Source organism: Siniperca chuatsi, linkage group LG17 (assembly GCF_020085105.1).
Source record: "Siniperca chuatsi isolate FFG_IHB_CAS linkage group LG17, ASM2008510v1, whole genome shotgun sequence".
Taxonomy (NCBI): domain Eukaryota; kingdom Metazoa; phylum Chordata; class Actinopteri; order Centrarchiformes; family Sinipercidae; genus Siniperca; species Siniperca chuatsi.
Window position 1 is genome coordinate 3,637,626 of NC_058058.1, and position 20,507 is coordinate 3,658,132.

At 40.1% G+C, this 20,507-nt stretch overlaps 3 gene segments (V, D, J or C); 2 read left to right on the forward strand and 1 right to left on the reverse strand.

Moving 5' to 3' along the window:
* Positions 1-1,673: 1,673 nt before the first annotated feature.
* Positions 1,674-2,243, forward strand: LOC122864334. The segment is given in 2 exon segments: positions 1,674-1,789; positions 1,897-2,243. Coding segments are annotated over 2 exon segments (423 nt in total).
* Positions 2,244-15,056: 12,813 nt separating this feature from the next.
* On the reverse strand, positions 15,057-16,481 carry LOC122864339. The segment is given in 2 exon segments: positions 15,057-15,574; positions 16,403-16,481. A coding segment is annotated over 1 exon segment (264 nt).
* An 813-nt stretch (positions 16,482-17,294) lies between these two features.
* On the forward strand, positions 17,295-17,906 carry LOC122864331. The segment is given in 2 exon segments: positions 17,295-17,413; positions 17,521-17,906. Coding segments are annotated over 2 exon segments (462 nt in total).
* The last annotated feature ends 2,601 nt before the right edge of the window (positions 17,907-20,507 follow it).

The following is a 20,507-nucleotide window of genomic DNA, read 5'->3' on the forward strand; positions in this document are numbered from 1 at the left end:
CTTCACTGAGGACACACACACATACACACACACACACCAATTCAGATTTACAGTATGAAACAATTACAAACAGGACTTACTGGAAAATCCTGAAATTTCAAAGTATGTAAAAATAGACCCATTACAGATACCAAAACATCAAATTTCATCATTAGTTTCATTGTGTCAGTTTCTGAACGTTCTGGCAACTTTTGTCACTGAGAAAACAAACAGTTCTGGACTCTGCAAACTCTTTTCAGATTGAGATTTCCAATATTTTACAAGAAGCATCAAGGCCAAGAATGTTCTGTGTGAAAAATTCAGTTGTTTACAGCAAATCAAGATAAGATAAGATGTACCTTTATTGATCCCCTGTAGGGAAAATTCAATTTGACACAGCAGCACAAGGGAATGTAAACAATTATATACAATAAAATAAGATAAAAGATGAATAAGATATACAATAAATTGATCTGTGCATATGTCCATGTGCAATGTTTCTCAAATATACATACAGTACAGACACTCATACAGCAACTGTTTGTATATACATGCCCCCTAAGCGCTTTGAGGCTTATGGGGCTGGATGAGTCTGTGGCTGAACGTACTCCTGAGCCGGCTCAGCTCGGCATAGAGAGGATGAGAGAGGTTGTCCATGATAGCTTTCAACTTCCCTCTCATCCTCCTCTCCTTCCTCCACTGGTCTGCAGGGAGCCTCAGGGTGCTGCTCCAGCTGTAGTGGCCATCCTTCTCCAGCACCCCGGGGCTCCTGCTCTCCTCCCACCGTCAGGGTGGGGACGACTCGACCCACTGCAGAGAGAGAGAGATTAATAAAGTTTATTTGAGGGAAACTAAACTCCACCCTGTTGGTTGCAGCAGAGGAGGCTACTGGTTCTGTTGGTCTTCCTCAGATTGACTGAAACTGATCTTAAACATTTCACTTCCCTCTGAATTCTGTAACCATGGCAACAGACAAGCATCACTGCTGAACCATGGCAACAGACAGACTTCTGTACTAAAGATACACATTTACTTGTGTGTATATGTTTTTAATTTTGAAACTAACCATTGATTGTGAGGCTGTTATTTTTTTTAACTATCTATCTTAAATATTTCTTGTCTCTATCCAAAACTTCATAAATGATACTATATTTTGGTTCTCTTCATATAAGCAGGAATCATCACTGAACAGTCAAACATTCAAATGAAAATTGTTAACTACTGAACTACTTTTTCAAAATTCTCTTAATTAAACACAACAAATGGCTTTAAAATAATTAGTCTGGGAGGAAGATAGCCATGCACATTAAACAATGAACCAAAAGAGTTAGCCAAAATATTAAAATCTTACAAATAATTTCTTCATACAGAGTAATGCAGAGTCGTTTTATACAATGAATTGATGAGAATGTAGAAAATAAAAATTACACTTTTAGTGCATCAAGATTATTTATTGAAGTGGATTTTAGTCTGGTTAACGACACTGTGAAGCCTTCAAGAATTGTTGCAAATACATCAAATATCCAATGTCAGACCCAATAAGAAAATAAGTATTGATCCATTAACAGACAGCATCATCAGAGTAATCCAAGTCCCTGTTGGAGTCAGTCAGAGCATTTCCATAGAGAGCCACTTTGCATCAGCAGCACCATGCTCCAGTGCTCTGGGAGAGTTTATAGTCCTGAGAGTTGAACACTGAGTGACTGACAGCTGTCCTTCATGACAACAGAAGCCACAGAAATCCTCCTCATCAAAAACATGACTTTGATCTCTGTCCTCATCTGGACTCTCCTCTGCTGCTGCTTCACAGGTAAAGTCCAGAGAATCAAGCTCCTCTCCTCTGTGAACATCCGTCCCTCTGAAATGAAGCCGACAAAACCATGACGCTGCTTTATGTTTTTGTCTCTGTATCCTCAGAGTCCAGAGGCCAGGTCACAGTGACTCAGCCTGGAGCAGTGAGCTCTGCTCTGGGAGGCTCCGTCTCCATCAGCTGTAGGACCAGTCAGAATGTTTATGTTTCGAGCAACAAGCACCGTTTAGCCTGGTACCAACAGAGAGATGGAGAAACTCCTAAACTCCTCATTTACGATGCTAGCACTCGAGCATCAGGGATTCCAGGTCGTTTTACAGGCAGTGGATCAAACTCTGACTTCACTCTGACCATCAGTGGAGTCCAGACTGAAGATGCAACAGTTTACTACTGTCAGAGTTTTCATGTTATCAACTGTCAGTATGTGTTCACACAGTGAAAAAGCGTCGTACAAAAACCTCCCTCAGTCAGACTGAACAGAAACTGAAGTGACTGCTGCAGCTGGAAGCTACTGCAGAGACTGATACACTTCACTGAGTAAATACTACTGAGTAAGTGTGTAAATGTACACACTTACCCACGCACACACACACAAACTAAATATGTATATGTCAATATACTTTTAGGAACAAGGATTTATTAGACATAAGTATTTTGTATATTCACTACTCATTGCAATATTTAATAAATGCTTGGCTGTGTCGTAATGTACGATCTACGAACCCAAGGATGCAGAACACAGATAGAGGGGTATCAAATGACAAAGTCAATCTTTTTTAGAATAACACGGAATCACTGGGAATGGGTTTCTTTCTCTAATCCGGTGCCGTCCTCCGTGGCTCTGGGAAGGAAGTGAAGATCCAGGAGCAGAGGCTGGAGAATCGTATCCTGGACCAACTCGGGTAGAGTGCTGTGTGGATCTGGACAGGAAGTGGACCCGTGGTGTGGAGCAGACGGCGATGTGGCGACTCGGACAGGCAGCGACTCCGATGCGTGGGGCAGGCGTTGACGTGTAGGCCTGGACTGGCGGCGATGTGTAGACATGGACAGACAGCTGACCCGTGGCGTGGAGGTGGCTGAGTCCGAGAGGTCTGGCTCAGGGTTGTAGCTTACAGAGTCAGGAAGTCAGCCGGCAAGGCAGTGTGGCTGGCGAGGCAGGTAGACAGGCAGGTAGGAATCCGGAAGGAGACAGGAGCAGCTATCACAGGCACAGGATAATTCTGAGGCAGAAGTAGATCACGGTCAACAAATGAGGTAACTAGAAACATTTGCAAAGGTACTTAACTTTTTAAGTGCGGTGCATTAACGCAGTGGCCATACAAGTGTACGGAGACAACCTGCCGTTGGTGGTGTGGGTGATCCTGGTATTTGAGCTGTGGAGACTGATGGGTAATTGAAGTCAGGTGAGCTGGTGATCAGCAGCAGGCGGGAAACCAAGGAACCAGACCAGAAGACACACACACAGACACACATCTAGAGATGAGCCAAGGACACACAAGAAACACAAGGAGAGGAGAGCACACAAGAGCACACAGGGATGGGGAGGACAGGGTGGCTGACTATGACAGGCTGCTTCCAACAGGAAACGCATTAGCATCTCAGATGTCTGTTCATTGTCATTGCACCATAAAATCATCTTGTATGCCGATGACATACTATATAAATCACACAACCTGCGTGTTTCCCAGTTGTCTCGCTACCCTCACTCCCCTCTTTAATGTATAGCAAAGTTGGTTGCAGACTCTAGAATCCACATTTCATCAAAGTGAAATGAAATTGTTAAAACTCAAAAACATTGTTAATAAGTACTTTCCTAATAACTCCTAATGGAGTACTACATAGGAGACAATGATGAGTTAGTAGAGAATGGACTGGGAGCGGATATACTAGTGAATCATTAGGTAATGATTAGTTCATGAATATCTGTGAATCGATCATACTGACTTTTTTCTTCATGAGTTGTTCCTGTTAAACTACCAGCCGGTGAACAGCACAAAACTAGTAACGGCTCATTCATTACTAATTACTTACACCTTACTTACAGTTTTTGTGCACCCCAAGTAAAGTGATACATCGTACTGAGTTAAGTAGTCCTTCATCATTAGCTTATGATTACTTACCCTTTTTGTGCCCCCTCATGTAGATTGGTGCATTAGTTAAATATTTCAGCAGTAAGCAACAGTGTTTGGGATTTCCTTTCATTGTTTTCAGATACAAGAACAGCTACAACATACACAGTTGGTTCCACAACTATTTATTTATCTGCAAAAATATAAATATGCAAAACATACTGTTTGTGTGCTTCAGTAGGAGACACCTTGACGAGTGCTGCTGGTGGTCGCAGGGGTAAACCATAGACTGTATTAACGCACTATTTTCTGCAGCCTGCAGTTCAGTATGCCCGCTCGCTTTCATCTGAAAACATGTTTAAAAAAACGTTTTGTCTCACTGCGACGATATTAACACAATATCATTTAGTATGATCGATTTAGCCAACCCTTGCCTTAGGAACACCACGATTCTAATGTTATACCATTAGTGGTTAACATTAGCACTTGGCATTAGCATGTAGCTGACATTAGTTTTTTGCAAGGATAATAATAGCTTGACATAAGTTAGTGTTTTAGCATTTAACAACAATCATGTGGGTGCACGTGATTTACCTTTAATCGACTGGTCATCCGTTTCCATGTCTTCCACCAGGGGCTTAGAACAAAATTCTGGACCCAGTACATCAGCATTCTCTATGGGCCCCTCCCCGCATCCACGGCTATTCATTCCAGTATCTTTGTGGGCACTCCTCAAATGAGGGCCCTGTATACTCAGTCACCATTTCCCCCCCAGTCCTAAGCCACGGCTGCCAACAGCGCAGGAGTTGAGTCTTTACACCATGGCAGCAAGCCCCACCCCCAAAGTTCCTGTACTTTTGGAAAGTGCTACCCCCCGAGCAGGGACTTTTTGGGGGGGTCATAGGCTGGCCCTCTCTGGCGCAACGGCAACAACACATTTTCCCTTACATGCAACCCAGAAACCCAACAAAAACAAAGAGACTGAAAGTTAATTCTTAATCTTGGTAACAGCAAACCCATTCTCCACAGGGTCCATGTTCTCACTTTTGTGGAGCTTTCAGTCATATCACATGATCTTCCTCAGCAGATGGAGTTGCTCAGTTGTCACTGAAATGTAGATTTTCGAATTCCCATTCCTCTGAACATTTCTGGGACTTCTTGTCCACGTTGGCTTCAAAGGTAAAAGATTCCATGACAACTTGGCAAACTACTTCTGCTGAGGTGTGAGAACAAATTTGAGAGAAACTTATATTTTGTCTGTGCTTTATTGATCAACAATAAGGAGCATACGGACGCACAGTAAATATTCAGTACATTAGTATAGAGCGTTGAAGACTGCCAGATGTTGATATGGAAATTGTTTCTTTCCTCCTTTGCTGAGCTCAGTAACCATGGTAACAAACAGGCATCGCTGCTGAACCATGGCAACAGACAGGTTTCAGTACTAAAGATAAAGTTGAAAGTGACATTTTGTTCCTCTGATGCATTAATGTTTTATAAGCAAACTACAAACATATCTGAGTTTTAAAGTAAAATAATGCATTACCTAATATGACAGATGTCAGGTTTATATTGTTTTACCTACTCATACAGCATGTTGTTTAAATATAACAGCTATGTTTTAAGATAATCATTTGTAATAAAGTAACGTACTTGATCAAGATCAAGGAAAACCCATGAACAATACTTGGCCCAGTATTTGGGCTGAAATTTAAAAACTTTTCTGAACATTTTCTTCAGAGAGCATACTTTTTTTGGAATCTTAAAATCTAGAAACTTTTGAAATTAAAATTGCAGTGTAACAAAATGTTTAACTGAAGAAGATTTTAGTCTGAGACATAATGTGACATACTCAAGAATCACTGTAATTAAATTAAATTCCAATCATCAGCTAAAATATTTCAGTAACGTCTACAGTTATGAAATCAAGCAGAAAAAAACAGAATTTGGGTTATTAAAGGAGTTAAATGTTCTTTTAGTTAACATCCAGTCTGGTTCTCCCTCCCTGTACCACAGTGACAGAAAGACAGCTCACTGACTTTGACAACAACTCACCTAACACATTCACAGTTATGAGGTAAAGTGTTTAACAGTCAGAAACTCCACAAATTTAAAGGTAACCATTTAACCCTCACTGAATTGTTAAATGTCTTCAAAATCTTTTAAATCTCTCATAGTAAAATAAAGGCAAAAACAAAATTTATTGGGAATACACTGTACAACACATCCAGCCGGATAAACACACAAAAATGATCAGAGATAAATATTAACTGCAAAACACAACAGGACAAGGCACCTTGACTAGTGATAAAATGAATAAAAATCACCGTGTTGAAACTTCAGTATGTATGTATCACAATGATGTTGATTTTGTGAATTTAGGGGAATTTAGACAACAGAGGACATTCTGAAATAAAGTTTTATCCACGGATTTTTCTTTCAAATCCACATAGAAAAAAGCAATAACACATTCCTAATAAATGCTCTGATTAACTGGTTGATCGACTGATTAACATCATCATCAGAATGATCCAAGTCCCTGTTGGAGTCAGTCAGAGCATTTCCATAGAGAGCCACTTTGCATCAGCAGCACCATGCTCCAGTGCTCTGGGAGAGTTTATAGTCCTGAGAGTTGAACACTGGATGACTGACAGCTGTCCTTCATGACAACAGAAGCCACAGAAATCCTCCTCATCAAAAACATGACTTTGATCTCCGTCCTCATCTGGACTCTCCTCTGCTGCTGCTTAACAGGTAAAGTCCAGAGAATCAAGCTCCTCTCCTCTGCGAACATCCGTCCCTCTGAAATGAAGCCGACAAAACCATGACGCTGCTTTATGTTTTTGTCTCTGTATCCTCACAGTCCAGAGGCCAGGTCACAGTGACTCAGCCTGGAGCAGTGAGCTCTGCTCTGGGAGGCTCCGTCTCCATCAGCTGTAGGACCAGTCAGAATGTTCAGAATTCAAACTATTTATCCTGGTACCAACAGAGAGATGGAGAAACTCCTAAACTCCTCATTTACCTTGCTAGGACTCGAGCATCAGGGATTCCAGGTCGTTTTACAGGCAGTGGATCAAATTCTGACTTTACTCTGACCATCAGTGGAGTCCAGACTGAAGATGCAGCAGTTTACTACTGTCAGAGTCTCCATTACATCAACAGTCAGTGGTTGTTCACACAGTGAAAAAGCGTCGTACAAAAACCTCCCTCAGTCAGACTGAACAGAAACTGAAGTGACTGCTGCAGCTGGAAGCTACTGCAGAGACTGATACACTTCACTGAGGACACACACACACACACACACACACACACACACACACACACACACACACACACACACACACACACACGCACATGCTGTACACAGACAAATTCATTAAGCGGTTTGAACATTTCACCATTATTGCTTTAATTACCAGTGAATATGTATCAAAACAAGTTTAACTACAAAAAAATGATCTTGATGGAAACCAAATTACTTTCTCCTTCACATTTTCTCACCATCCATTCATATCTCATTATAATCTCATGTTCTTATCAATTTTCCAAAGAATATAAAGGCCAACCTGGGACAGTTAATGAGAAAATGCATCAGCTTTGACCTCAGCTTCATACTGGATCACAGTTTTCTCAACTATTTCCGGTGAAAAGAAAATACAAAGACATAGAAACAAAACCTGTACATCCCTCAAATCACACAAAATATTACTTTAAATATGTAATACTATGTTATCTAATGAAAAGCTCAAAATCAACTGAAATCATAAAAAGGCAAAAGACATAAGTGATCTACTTAATATGACGAGATCTACATAAATAACTCTAACTGTCGATATATAAAGCAATGCAATAACACATTTTCCCCTACATGCAACTCAAAAACCCAACAAATACACTGTGATTAAAGTTCATTCTTGGCCATGGAAACACCAAAACGATCTGCACAACTTCCATCCACTAACTGTTGTGAAGCTTTCAATCCTATCACATGATCTTCCTCAGCAGATGGAGTTGCCCAGTTGTCATTGAAATGTAGATTTGTAGAAGTTCTTGTATTTCAAATACATGGGCCGGACGTGACCATCCAATAGGCCGGGGGGGTCAGGCACCGTGTAGTTTCTAGAGCACCTCCTCTTTTTGCATTCATCACATGGGATGGAAATAAAGTACCGTTGGTTCAGCACGTCGATCAAAGATCCGTAGGTGTAAAGCAGGAAGCCCTGCACAATAAGGATGTGAGTCTCCTCCTCCTCCTCCTCATGGTCAGGCTTTGGGACTTCTCAGTGTCCAAGGTGTTATTAACGCCATATACAGAGTAATGCAGAGTAGTTTTCTAACATGAACTGATGAGAATGTAGAAAATAAAAGTTACATTTTTAGTACTTTTTTTACTGGAGTGGATTTTAGTCTGGTTAACGACAGTGTGAAGACTTCAAGAATTGTTGCAAATACATAAAATTTCAAATGTCAGATCAATAATAAAATAAGTATTGCTCCATTAATAGACAGCATCATCAGAGTCATCCAGTCAGAATGTTTATAGCTCAAACTATTTAGCCTGGTACCAACAGAGAGATGGAGAAACTACTAAACTCCTCATTTACTATACTAGCACTCCAGGATCAGGGATTCCAGGTCGTTTTACAGGCAGTGGATCAAACTCTGACTTCACTCTGACCATCAGTGGGGTCCAGACTGAAGATGCAGCAGTTTACTACTGTCAGAGTGGACACAATATCAACAGTCAGTGGTTGTTCACACAGTGAAAAAGCGTCGTACAAAAACCTCCCTCAGTCAGACTGAACAGAAACTGAAGTGACAGCTGCAGCTGGAAGTTACTGCAGAGACTGATACACTTCACTGAGTAAATACTACTGAGTAAGTGTGTAAATGTACACACCCACGCACACACAAACTAAATATGTATATGTCAATATACTTTTAGGAAGAAGGATTTATTAGACATAAGTGTTCTGTATATTCACTACTCATTGCAATATTTAATAAATGCTTGGCTGTGTCGTAATGTACGATCTACGAACCCAAGGATACAGAACACAGATAGAGGGGTATCAAATGACAATGTCAATCTTTATTAGGATAACACAGAATCACTGGGAATGGGTTTCTTTCTCTAATCCGGTGCCTTCCTCTGCGGCTCTTGGAAGTCAGTGAAGATCCAGGAGCAGAGGCTTGAGAAGCTTATCCTGGACCAACTCGGGTAGAGTGCTGTGTGGATCTGGACAGGAAGTGGACCCGTGGTGTGGAGCAGATGGCGATGTGGCGACTCGGACAGGCAGCGACTCCGATGCGTGGGACAGGCGTTGACGTGTAGGCCTGGACTGGCAGCGGATCCGTGGTGTGGCGTTGGCGGCGATGTGTAGACATGGACGGACAGCCGACCTGTGGCGTGGAGGTGGCTGAGTCCGAGAGGTCTGGCTCAGGGTTGTAGCTTACAGAGTCAGGAAGTCAGCCGGCAAGGCAGTGTGGCTGGCGAGGCAGGTAGATAGGCAGGTAGGAATCCGGAAGGAGACAGGAGCAGCGATCACAGGCACAGGATAATTCTGAGAAGTAGATCACGGTCAACAAATGAGGTAACTAGAAACATTTGCAAAGGTACTTAACTTTTTAAGTGCGGCGCCTTAACGCAGTGGCCGTACAAGTGTACGGAGACAACCTGGCATTGGTGGTGTTTGTGATCCTGGTAATTGAGCTGTGGAGACTGATGGGTAATTGAAGTCAGGTGAGCAGGTGATCAGCAGCAGGCAGGAAACCAAAGAGCCAGACCAGAAGACACACACACAGACACAGACACACATCTAAAGACGAGCCAAGGACACAAAAGAAACACAAGGAGAGGAGAGCACACAAGAGCACACAAGGATGGGGAGGACAGGGTGGCTGACTATGACAGGCTGCTTCCAACAGGAAACGCATTAGCATCTGAGATGTATGTTCATTGTCACTGCACCATAAAATCATCTTGTATGCCGATGACATACTATATAAATCACACAACCTGCGTGTTTCCCAGTTATCTCTCTACCCTTACTCCCCTCTTTAATGTATAGCAAAGTTGGTTGCAGACTCTAGAATCCACATTTCATCAAAGTGAAATGAAATTGTTAAAACTCAAAAACATTGATAATAAGTACTTTCCTAATAACTCCTAATGGAGTACTACATAGGAGACAATGATGAGTTACTAGAATATGGACTGGGAGCGGATATACTAGTGAATCATTAGGTAATGATTAGTTCATGAATATCTGTGAATCGATCATACTGACTTTTATCTTCATGAGTTGTTCCTGTTAAACTACCAGCCGGTGAACAGCACAAAACTAGTAACGGCTCATTCATTACTAATTACTTACACATTACTTACAGTTTTTGTGCACCCCAAGTAAAGTGATACATCGTACTGAGTTAAGTAGTCCTTCATCATTAGCTTATGATTACTTTCCCTTTTTGTGCCCCCTCAAGTAGATTGGTGCATCATTCTGAGTGGTTAATGAGTACTGAATCATTGCTTCATGAGTACCTGTCCGTTATTTATAATATTTCAGCAGTAAGCAACAGTGTTTGGGATTTCCTTTCATTGTTTTCAGATACAAGAACAGCCACAACATACACAGTTGGTTCCACAACTATTTATTTATCTGCAAAAATATAAATGTGCAAAACATAGTGTTTGTGTGCTTCAGTAGGAGACACCTTGACGAGTGCTGCTGGTGGTCGCAGGGGTAAACCATAGACTGTATTAACGCACTATTTTCTGCAGCCTGCAGTTCAGTGTGCCCGCCCGTTTCATCTGAAAAACATGTTTAAAAAAACGTTTTGTCTCACTGCGACGATATTAACACAATATCATTTAGTATGATCGATTTAGCAAACCCTTGCCTTACGAACACCACGATTCTAATGTTATACCATTAGTGGTTAGCATTAGCACTTGGCATTAGCATGTAGCTGACATTAGTTTTTTGCAAGGGTAATAATAGCTTGACATAAGTTAGCATTTTAGCATTTAACAAGAATCATGTGGGTGTATGTGATTTACCTTTAATAGACTGGTCATCCGTTTCTGTGTCTTCCACCAGGGGCGTAGAACAGAATTCTGGACCCAGTACATCGGCATTCTCTAGGGGCACCTCCCCGCATCCACGGCTATTCATTCCAGTATCTTTGTGGGCACTCCTCTAATGAGGGCCCTGTATACTCAGTCACCATTTCCCCCCCAGTCCTATGCCTATCTTCCACCATGGCTGCCAACAGCGCAGGAGCTGAGTCTTTACACCATGGCAGCAAACCCCACCCCCAAAGTTCCTGTACTTTTGGAAAGTGCTACCCCCCGAGCAGGGACTTTTTGAGGGGGGTCACAGACTGGCCTTCTCTGGCACAATGGCAACAACACATTTTCCCTTACATGCAACCCAGAAACCCAACAAATACAAAGAGACTGAAAGTTCATTCTTAATCTTGGTAACAGCAAACCCATTCTCCACAGTGTCCATGTACTCACTTTTGTGGAGCTTTCAATCATATCACATGATCTTTCCCAGCAGATGGAGTTGCTCAGTCGTCACTGAAATGTAGATTTTTGAATTCCCATTCCTCTGAACATTTCTGGGACTTCTTGTCCACGTTGGCTTCAAAGGTAAAAGATTCCATGACAACTTGGCAAACTACTTCTGCTGAGGTGTGAGAACAAATTTGAGAGAAACTGAGTTTAGATGAAACTTATATTTTGTCTGTGCTTTATTGATCAACAATAAGGAGCATACGGACGCACAGTAAATATTCAGTACATTAGTATAGAGCGTTGAAGACTGCCAGATGTTGATATGGAAATTGTTTCTTTCCTCCTTTGCTGAGCTCAGTAACCATGGTAACAAACAGGCATCGCTGCTGAACCATGGCAACAGACAGGTTTCAGTACTAAAGATAAAGTTGAAAGTGACATTTTGTTCCTCTGATGCATTAATGTTTTATAAGCAAACTACAAACATATCTGAGTTTTAAAGTAAAATAATGCATTACCTAATATGACAGATGTCAGGTTTATATTGTTTTACAGTGTGTTAAAGATTTCTTGTCTAAAACAGAAGGACCTCGATGATGTGTGATTTTACTGTTCATTCAAAATGAACCCTGTTAACAACTGAGTTACGTATTAAAACTAATCAAATCAAACCTACTCATACAGCATGTTGTTTAAATATAACAGTTCTGTTTTAAGATAATCATTTGTAATAAAGTAAAGTACTTGATCAAGATCAAGGAAAACCCATGAACAATACTTGGCCCAGTATTTGGGCTGAAATTTAAAAACTTTTCTGAACATTTTCTTCAGAGTGCATACTTTTTTTCGAATCTTAAAATCTAGAAACTTTTGAAATTAAAATTGCAGTGTAACAAAATGTTTAACTGAAGAAGATTTTAGTCTGAGACATAATGTGACATACTCAAGAATCACTGCAATTAAATTAAATTCCAATCATCAGCTAAAATATTTCAGTAACGTCTACAGTTATGAAATCAAGCAGAAAAAAACAGAATTTGGGTTATTAAAGGAGTTATATGTTCTTATAGTTTACATCCAGTCTGGTTCTCCCTCCCTGTACCACAGTGACAGAAAGACAGCTCACTGACTTTGACAGCAACTCACCTAAAACATTCATAGTTATGAGGTAAAGTGTTTAACAGTCAGAAACTCCACAAATTTAAAGGTAACCATTTAACCCTTACTGAATTGTTAAACGTCTTCAAAATCTTTTAAGTCTCTCATAGTAAAATAAAGACAAAATGAAATTTCTTGGGAATACACTGTACAACACATCCAGCCGGATAAACACACAAAAATGATCAGAGATGAATATTAACTGCAAAACACAACAAGACACCTTGACTAGTGATAAAATGAATAAAAATCACTGTGTTGAAACTTCAGTATGTATGTATGTATGACAATGATGTTGATTTTGTGAATTTAGGGGAATTTAGACAACAGAGGACATTCTCCCTCAGTCAGACTGAACAGAAACTGAAGTGACTGTTGCAGCTGGAAGCTACTGCAGAGACTGATACACTTCACTGAGGACACACACACACACACACACACACACACAGACAATTTCATTTAAGTGGATCAGAACTAATAATCTATTAAAATAATTGAATAAGCAAATTTTTTAATTATCAATGGTCATAAATAAACTGTTGTATTTGTAAATAGGAACTTGACAATTACATTAAAATATATGAAGTTTACCATCACAGCTTCTCACCATCAATTCATAGCACATTAGGATTTGATCCCATCTTTGTCATTAATAACAAACCCAGTTTTAACCCATCTGAGTAAACATTTCATCCTTGTAGCTTTTAACCACACATGAACATGTAGCAAAAAATGATCTTAGTTGAAATCAAATGTCTTTCTCCATCACAGCTTCTCACCATCCATTCATGTCCCATTATAATCCCATGATGTTATCTGATTTGCCAATGAATAGAAAGGAGCCAAACTGGGACAGTTAATGAGAAAAGTCTGACCTCATCTTCATACTGGATCACAGCTTTTTCATTATACTAGTATTATAGTACTCGAAAGGAAAATATGAAGACACAGATCAGCATCAGAAACCTTCATGATCAAAGATGGCCCAAACAAAACCTGTACATCCTCAAATATCAGAAAATATTGTTTAACATATAAAAACTTGTGTCATCTAAAGAAAAGATTAATAGGAATTGTAATAATAACAAAAGACATAAGTGACCTCTTTGATGTAACTATATCGACACATATGACTATAACTGCACATATATAAAGCATATGCAAAAACTTCATCTGCTGAGGAAGGTCATGTAATTCGATCCAAAGCTCCAGAATAGCTACTGAATGCAGCTTGTGCTGAAATGATCGTACAAAATGTTTAGTTAAATGAAGAATTCCAAATTAAAACATAAATAACTAATGAGAATTAAACTCACCCAGTTAATTTTTTAAAGTTATATTTTAGTGAAACACACTGAGAGGTTTAAAAAAATGAAGACTCATTCCAATGACACAATAATAAATAATTGAATACAGTGAGTCATTAGTGGTTTCATAAGTTTTCCTTTATTTAAGGTTGAGTATTTTATTTAAATTCAATACACCTACGTGTATCGTAGAAAAGGTTTCAGTCGTAGTCATCTGGACACTGTTTTCAGAATCAAGACGTTTCGGCTCCCACCCGGAAGTCATTCTCAATTGTGAAAAAATTGGACGGGAACTGGAAATTTAAGCTAATCTGAGTTACATAAGCCCTGCCCTCAGGAGGGAATCTGCCTGAGTATCTGTTAATAGCTAGTTTCACCTGAAACTGACCTAATAGTTTCAAGATGGCCCAGTGATCAGTAATCAGGCCTATTGTTCTCTGGCTGCATCTACTTCAACACCTACGTGTAGATTTTGCAAAATTTGAGATCACGTTCATGTTTTTTTAGTTTCGTATATTCATTTGTTATTTTTGAGTCTTTTTATTTCAAAGCCTGAAATCATTTTTATTCAAACGTTTGTAGATTTGTTGACAGGACTGAGTATATTGTCTTCATGCAAATAAAACATTTACCAAATAGGAATCCTCATTTACCTCAGGGTTTAGAGATACCTGGGGGATTTTCCATGAAAGGGTTAACCCATGTTAGAGCACTCAAAATATGAGTTTAAAAAAACCTACATCTGTTCTAAACAGAGAAAACAGGTAATAAAGTCTTATCTCTGCAGCTAATAAACTTTAAGATATAATGACATATAAGAATATTTTTATATCTGAAAACCAGTGACCAGTGCAATAAGAAAATTTTAAGCATCATGTAAATAATAACAAATGACAGATATGCAACACTGACATTAAATCTTTGGTTTAAAAATCTGAGATAAGAACCATGTGACATTATCTCATTCTGACAATACGCATTTGTTTTTAATCCTTTAAACTGTATTGAGTAATGTAGATTTAAGTAAACTACACTTTTAAACATCAAAATGGCCCCCTTTCATCCATCATTCACACCTTGTTTATACCTGTATTAATGTAATCCCAGAGTGTATTAATAAAACCATCACCAGTAATGAGAAAGTCTTACACTGACATCAGTTACATTCTTGAACTGATAAAATGAAGGAAAAGGCATCTTTCATGAAATATGATTTAATTTGAAATTCCGTTTTTATTTTCTTGCAGGATTAACAGCATGAGCATTATTACAACAATGAAACGTCACTACTTAAAGTTGAATAATGTTAAAATGATCTGATGACAGAAAGAGAGAGACAGACTGAGAGCAGTAGCAGAGTAAAACCAGTAGCAGAGTCCCAGTGAGTCAGGTCAGGACTGGGAACACTGGTCTCTCCTCAGTGTCTCTGAGACCAGAGTCTGGCAGCCCTGGGTGGCCTCACAGGTCACAGAGCCCACCTTCCTCCACTGGTCTGCAGGGAGCCTCAGGGTGCTGCTCCAGCTGTAGCGGCCGTCCTTCTCCAGCACCCCGGGGCTCCTGCTCTCCTCCCAGCTGCTGCTGCTGCTGCTGCTGCTGCCGTCCACCTTCCAGGCCAGACTCCAGTCTGAGGGGAAGCCCTTGTTGGCCAGGCACATGAGCGTGGCCTTCCCCTGCTGCAGCTCCTCACTGGAGGGGGGCAGCACCGTCAGGGTGGGACGGGCATCACCTAGGAGACACCAATCAGCTTAGAGGACAGGGACCACACAGCTGTCAATCAACCACCAGACACCTGGACACCGTTACTGTGTGAGAGCTGATTTTCTCCTTTAAGGAGTTTCTGTCAGATGGTTTTTCTGCTCCACCAGTCACTCACTCACACATTGTTTCACTTCCCTTTAAGAAGCCTCTCATGCATATCAGCGCAGAGAGAATCATCATACAGAATGAGCTGAAATATGTCAAACTACACTGGAAATAAAAGGAGCAGATTTGGCAAAATGTTCAAACTTTGTCATCAAAATCATCAAAAATCTTAGCTATACATTACTTTAAAGTATTTAGTGGAAACATAAACAATACAAAAAATTAATTGACAACAATCAAATGTTCTTTATGTGGATTTCAATCATCATTACCAAACTGTTTGAAACAATACATGGCACGACAAATTGATTTTGCACATTTTGAAATACCCATCTTTGACTTCACTCTGTTCACTTTTCTTGAAGAAAGTTATTTTTTAATTAATAATAACAACAGTTATAATTTGGGTTTACAATTTTAAACAAATCAAGGCAAACTCTTTTACATTAAGATTAAAGTTTTATCCTTTCTACACTTCCAGCTGTTTGAATTTCAGTATGACAGGAATTTGTAAAGAAAGTTTAGTAAAGCTGCTCTGAGTTAGCCTCCATGATAAAGGAGGAGAAATTCAAACATGAATACCTAATATTTTATAATAAAAACAAGATGTATTTATCTGCCTCAAAAATCCAAAAACTGAATTAAAACATTAATTTACAATATTATTTTAAGTATTTGTGCAGATACTTACTTCCAACATCCAGTCTGGTTCCTCCACCAAAAGTCCACCACAGTGATACAAACTCATTGAGCCGCCGTACAAAAACCTCTCACTGTAGAGAGACACGGCTCTCTGACTTTGACAGACTGAACTAAACCTACTGGCCCTCAAGATGCAACTTTACCATTAAAATTGGAAACAATAACTTCTTCTCTGGCTTAATATTTTATCTTCGTTGGAATGAGTTTTATTTAATTTTTATTGCTGAAGTGAACTTTGTATCTTAAATATTTGTACAAAAATTAGACGTTACAACGAAAAGGCATCAATAGTGTTTCAGGCATGCTGAATATTAAAGAGTTAAATAGAAAAATAGCTCCTGAAACAATACAAATTTTGAGAACATTTGACTTACTTCCAACATCCAGTCTGGTTCCTCCACCAAAAGTCCACCACAGTGATACAAACTCATTGAGCCGCCGTACAAAAACCTCTCACTGTAGAGAGACACGGCTCTCTGACTTTGACACAAACAAACTCACCAAAATTAGTCTCTGTTTGTAAAATGTATTCAGATAAAATGAAAAGTAACAATAAAAACAACAGTAACAAATTTCCACACAAATGTTTATTTTATATATATTGATTCCCTCTTAAATTTATAGTAATTGCTCCAGCAATACACTTAAATAAGAAAGGAGACAATTGGAAACAAAATATGTCTAGAAGAATAAAGCCAAAATCATGTAAAACAGGATTTGAAAAATTCGTAATCACTATTCTGACAAACTGATTGATCCATTGATAAACAGCATCATCAGAGTCCCTGCTGGAGTCAGTCAGAGCATTTCCATAGAGAGCCACTTTGCATCAGCAGCACCATGCTCCAGTGCTCTGGGAGAGTTTATAGTCCTGAGAGTTGAACACTGGATGACTGACAGCTGTCCTTCATGACAACAGAAGCCACAGAAATCCTCCTCATCAAAAACATGACTTTGATCTCCGTCCTCATCTGGACTCTCCTCTGCTGCTGCTTCACAGGTAAAGTCCAGAGAATCAAGCTCCTCTCCTCTGTGAACATCCGTCCCTCTGAAATGAAGCCGACAAAACCATGACGCTGCTTTATGTTTTTGTCTCTGTATCCTCAGAGTCCAGAGGCCAGGTCACAGTGACTCAGCCTGGAGCAGTGAGCTCTGCTCTGGGAGGCTCCGTCTCCATCAGCTGTAGGACCAGTCAGAATGTTTATAGCTCAAACTATTTAGCCTGGTACCAACAGAGAGATGGAGAAACTCCTAAACTCCTCATTTACTATGCTAGCACTCGAGCATCAGGGATTCCAGGTCGTTTTACAGGCAGTGGATCAAACTCTGACTTCACTCTGACCATCAGTGGAGTCCAGACTGAAGATGCAGCAGTTTACTACTGTCAGAGTTTTCATGTTATCAACAGTCAGTATGTGTTCACACAGTGGAAAAGTGTTGTACAAAAACCTCCCTCAGTCAGACTGAACAGAAACTGAAGTGACTGCTGCAGCTGGAAGCTTCTGCAGAGACTGATACACTTCACTGATTACACACACACACACACACACACACACACACATACACACGCACATGCTGTACACAGACAAATTCATTAAGCGGTTTGAACATTTCACCATTATTGCTTTAATTACCAGTGAATATGTATCAAAACAAGTTTAACGACAAAAAAAATCTCATTATAATCTCATGTTCTTATCAATTTTCCGAAGAATATAAAGGCCAACCTGGTACAGTTAATGAGAATAGGCATCAGCTTTGACCTCAGCTTCATACTGGAACACAGTATTATCTCAACTATTTCCAATGAAAAGAAAATACAAAGACATAGATCAGCATCAGAAATCTTTGCTATAAAAAAAGTCCAAACAAAACCTGTACATCCTTCAAATCACAAAAATATTGCTTTTTAGTTTCTAGAGCACCTCTTCTTTTTGCATTCATCACATGGGATGGAAATAAAGTACCGTTGGTTCAGCAGGTCGATCAAAGATCCGTAGGTGTAAAGCAGGAAGCCCTGCACAATAAGGATGTGAGTCTCCTCCTCCTCCTCCTCATGGTCAGGCTTTGGGACATCTCAGTATCCAGGGTGTTATTAACGCCATGCGACGACCTCTCAAACCTGGCACTCCAACCAAGCATAGATCGTACTCTTTTTGGCGTTTAATGCCAAATGTTTAATGCAATAAATTCTTCTCAGGCTTTGTAGTTTACGCTAATAGTTCATGTACGCATGCGTCGGCGTTGTGTGTGCCCGCCAGAGGCAACGTCTTAAACCGTCAGGATTTGACATTTTATCCAGTTTTTAAGCCACTTTTCATGCTACACTTTTATCCTGGCTATTTGTTACCCATATGTTTTAACATGGTAAAAGTTTTTAGTCATCGGATGTGTGGATCTAAAGTTATTTTAAGTGGCTTGGCTCCATCATCACAGGCGCTCCGGGGCATGCAGTTGTTTCAGCTAAGCCTGAAGATCCGTCGCTCCTTGTGGGTGCAAAGCCCAAAGCAATGGCCTTTTCTACTCCTTGCCATGTCCCAGTGGAGGCACGGTCACTCGTCGGTGGGGGTGGTGAGAAGTCTCCAGTGGGTTCGAGTCCACGTCAACTGGAGCACTGACATGGTGCAAAGCACCCACCTCCCCCTCCTTCACTCTCCAGGTTTGACATCCTGGAAACGCAGGACTTTCCTCCACTGGAGGGATGCTCCTATTTTCCAGCGGTCAAGTCCTCCTCCTCCTCTTACTGAAAGTTACTGAAAGAGGCTGTGATCACGAGAAGCTCTGGAGGTCTTTATTGTTATTATCTCTTATTTAGTTTTTGCTCATCATGTATTTTATCATTCACTGTGGTATTTAATTTTCTCTCTCTGTGAAGCACTTTGTACTTTGTTTCGATAAGTGCTCTATAAATAAAGTTTTTATTATTATTATTATTACTCCGATTCACTAAACTTTCTTGACTCTAAAACTTTTAAACATGAAAGTTTCTACCAATTTCACATTTCATTTGTAAGACACATACAGTATATCTTATAATTCACTTCAATATATTTATATAGCGCCAACTCATAACAGAAGTTATCTCATTGCACTTTTCCTATAGAGCAGGTTTAGACCTTTACAGAGACCCGACAAATTCCACCATGAGCAAGCATTTGTAGCAAGAAAAAACTTCCTGTGTGTAGCATGAAGGGACTACTAGCTTATTTTCATTATACAACCTTGTGTTGTATAATGATGAATAAATTACCATGTATCTAAACATGTTAAACCTGCATTAATATTAATATAATTAATCACTGTCAAGAAAGACCATATTACCAAACTGGAAACACAGAAAATACCGGGATCAGTTTTCTACCAGACTTTTCAATATCCTCTACGTGTAAATATGTAAATATGCAGGGCAACGCTCTCAGCACTGAGGGGGAAACACCATGATATGTTGAGGACAGCTACAGTTCACTGACTCTGTGTGTTTGCATATGTGTCCTGCCTCTCTGCTCCCGGCCGTTAAGAGGCCAGTGTTGATCAGTGGCTGTCCAGGCCTTTCAGAGCCACTGACACGCCTGCAGCACAATGATGATGTCACTGATTCTACTGCTGGCCACCCTGGGGCTCCTTGTTCAGGGTGAGACTCTCTTCTGAAAACTTTGCTTCAGGATGCAACCAGGTTCACCACAATGACGTTCTGCTGTGATGGAGAAACACTGAAACGAGCAGCATTTACCTTCTTCCATCTACTCTCCATGTTAACGAAATTAGACTCTTCTGTTTGGATGTTGATCATCTATCTCCAAAGTGGATTTGTCTCAATAACCCTTCTGCTCTTTTTCACGTTTTCCAGATTCATCAGGAGAAATCATCCTGACTCAGTCTCCTGAATCTGAGTCTTTTGTTCCAGGACAGACTGTCTCTATCAGATGTAAAGCCAGTTCAAGTGTTGGTACTTGCCTCAACTGGTACCTTCAGAAACATGGAGAAGCTCCCAAACTCCTGATTTATTATTCTACAACTCGTCAGTTTGGAGTTTCAGATCGTTTTAGTGGAAGTGGATCTGGGACTGACTTCACTCTGACCATCAGTGGAGTCCA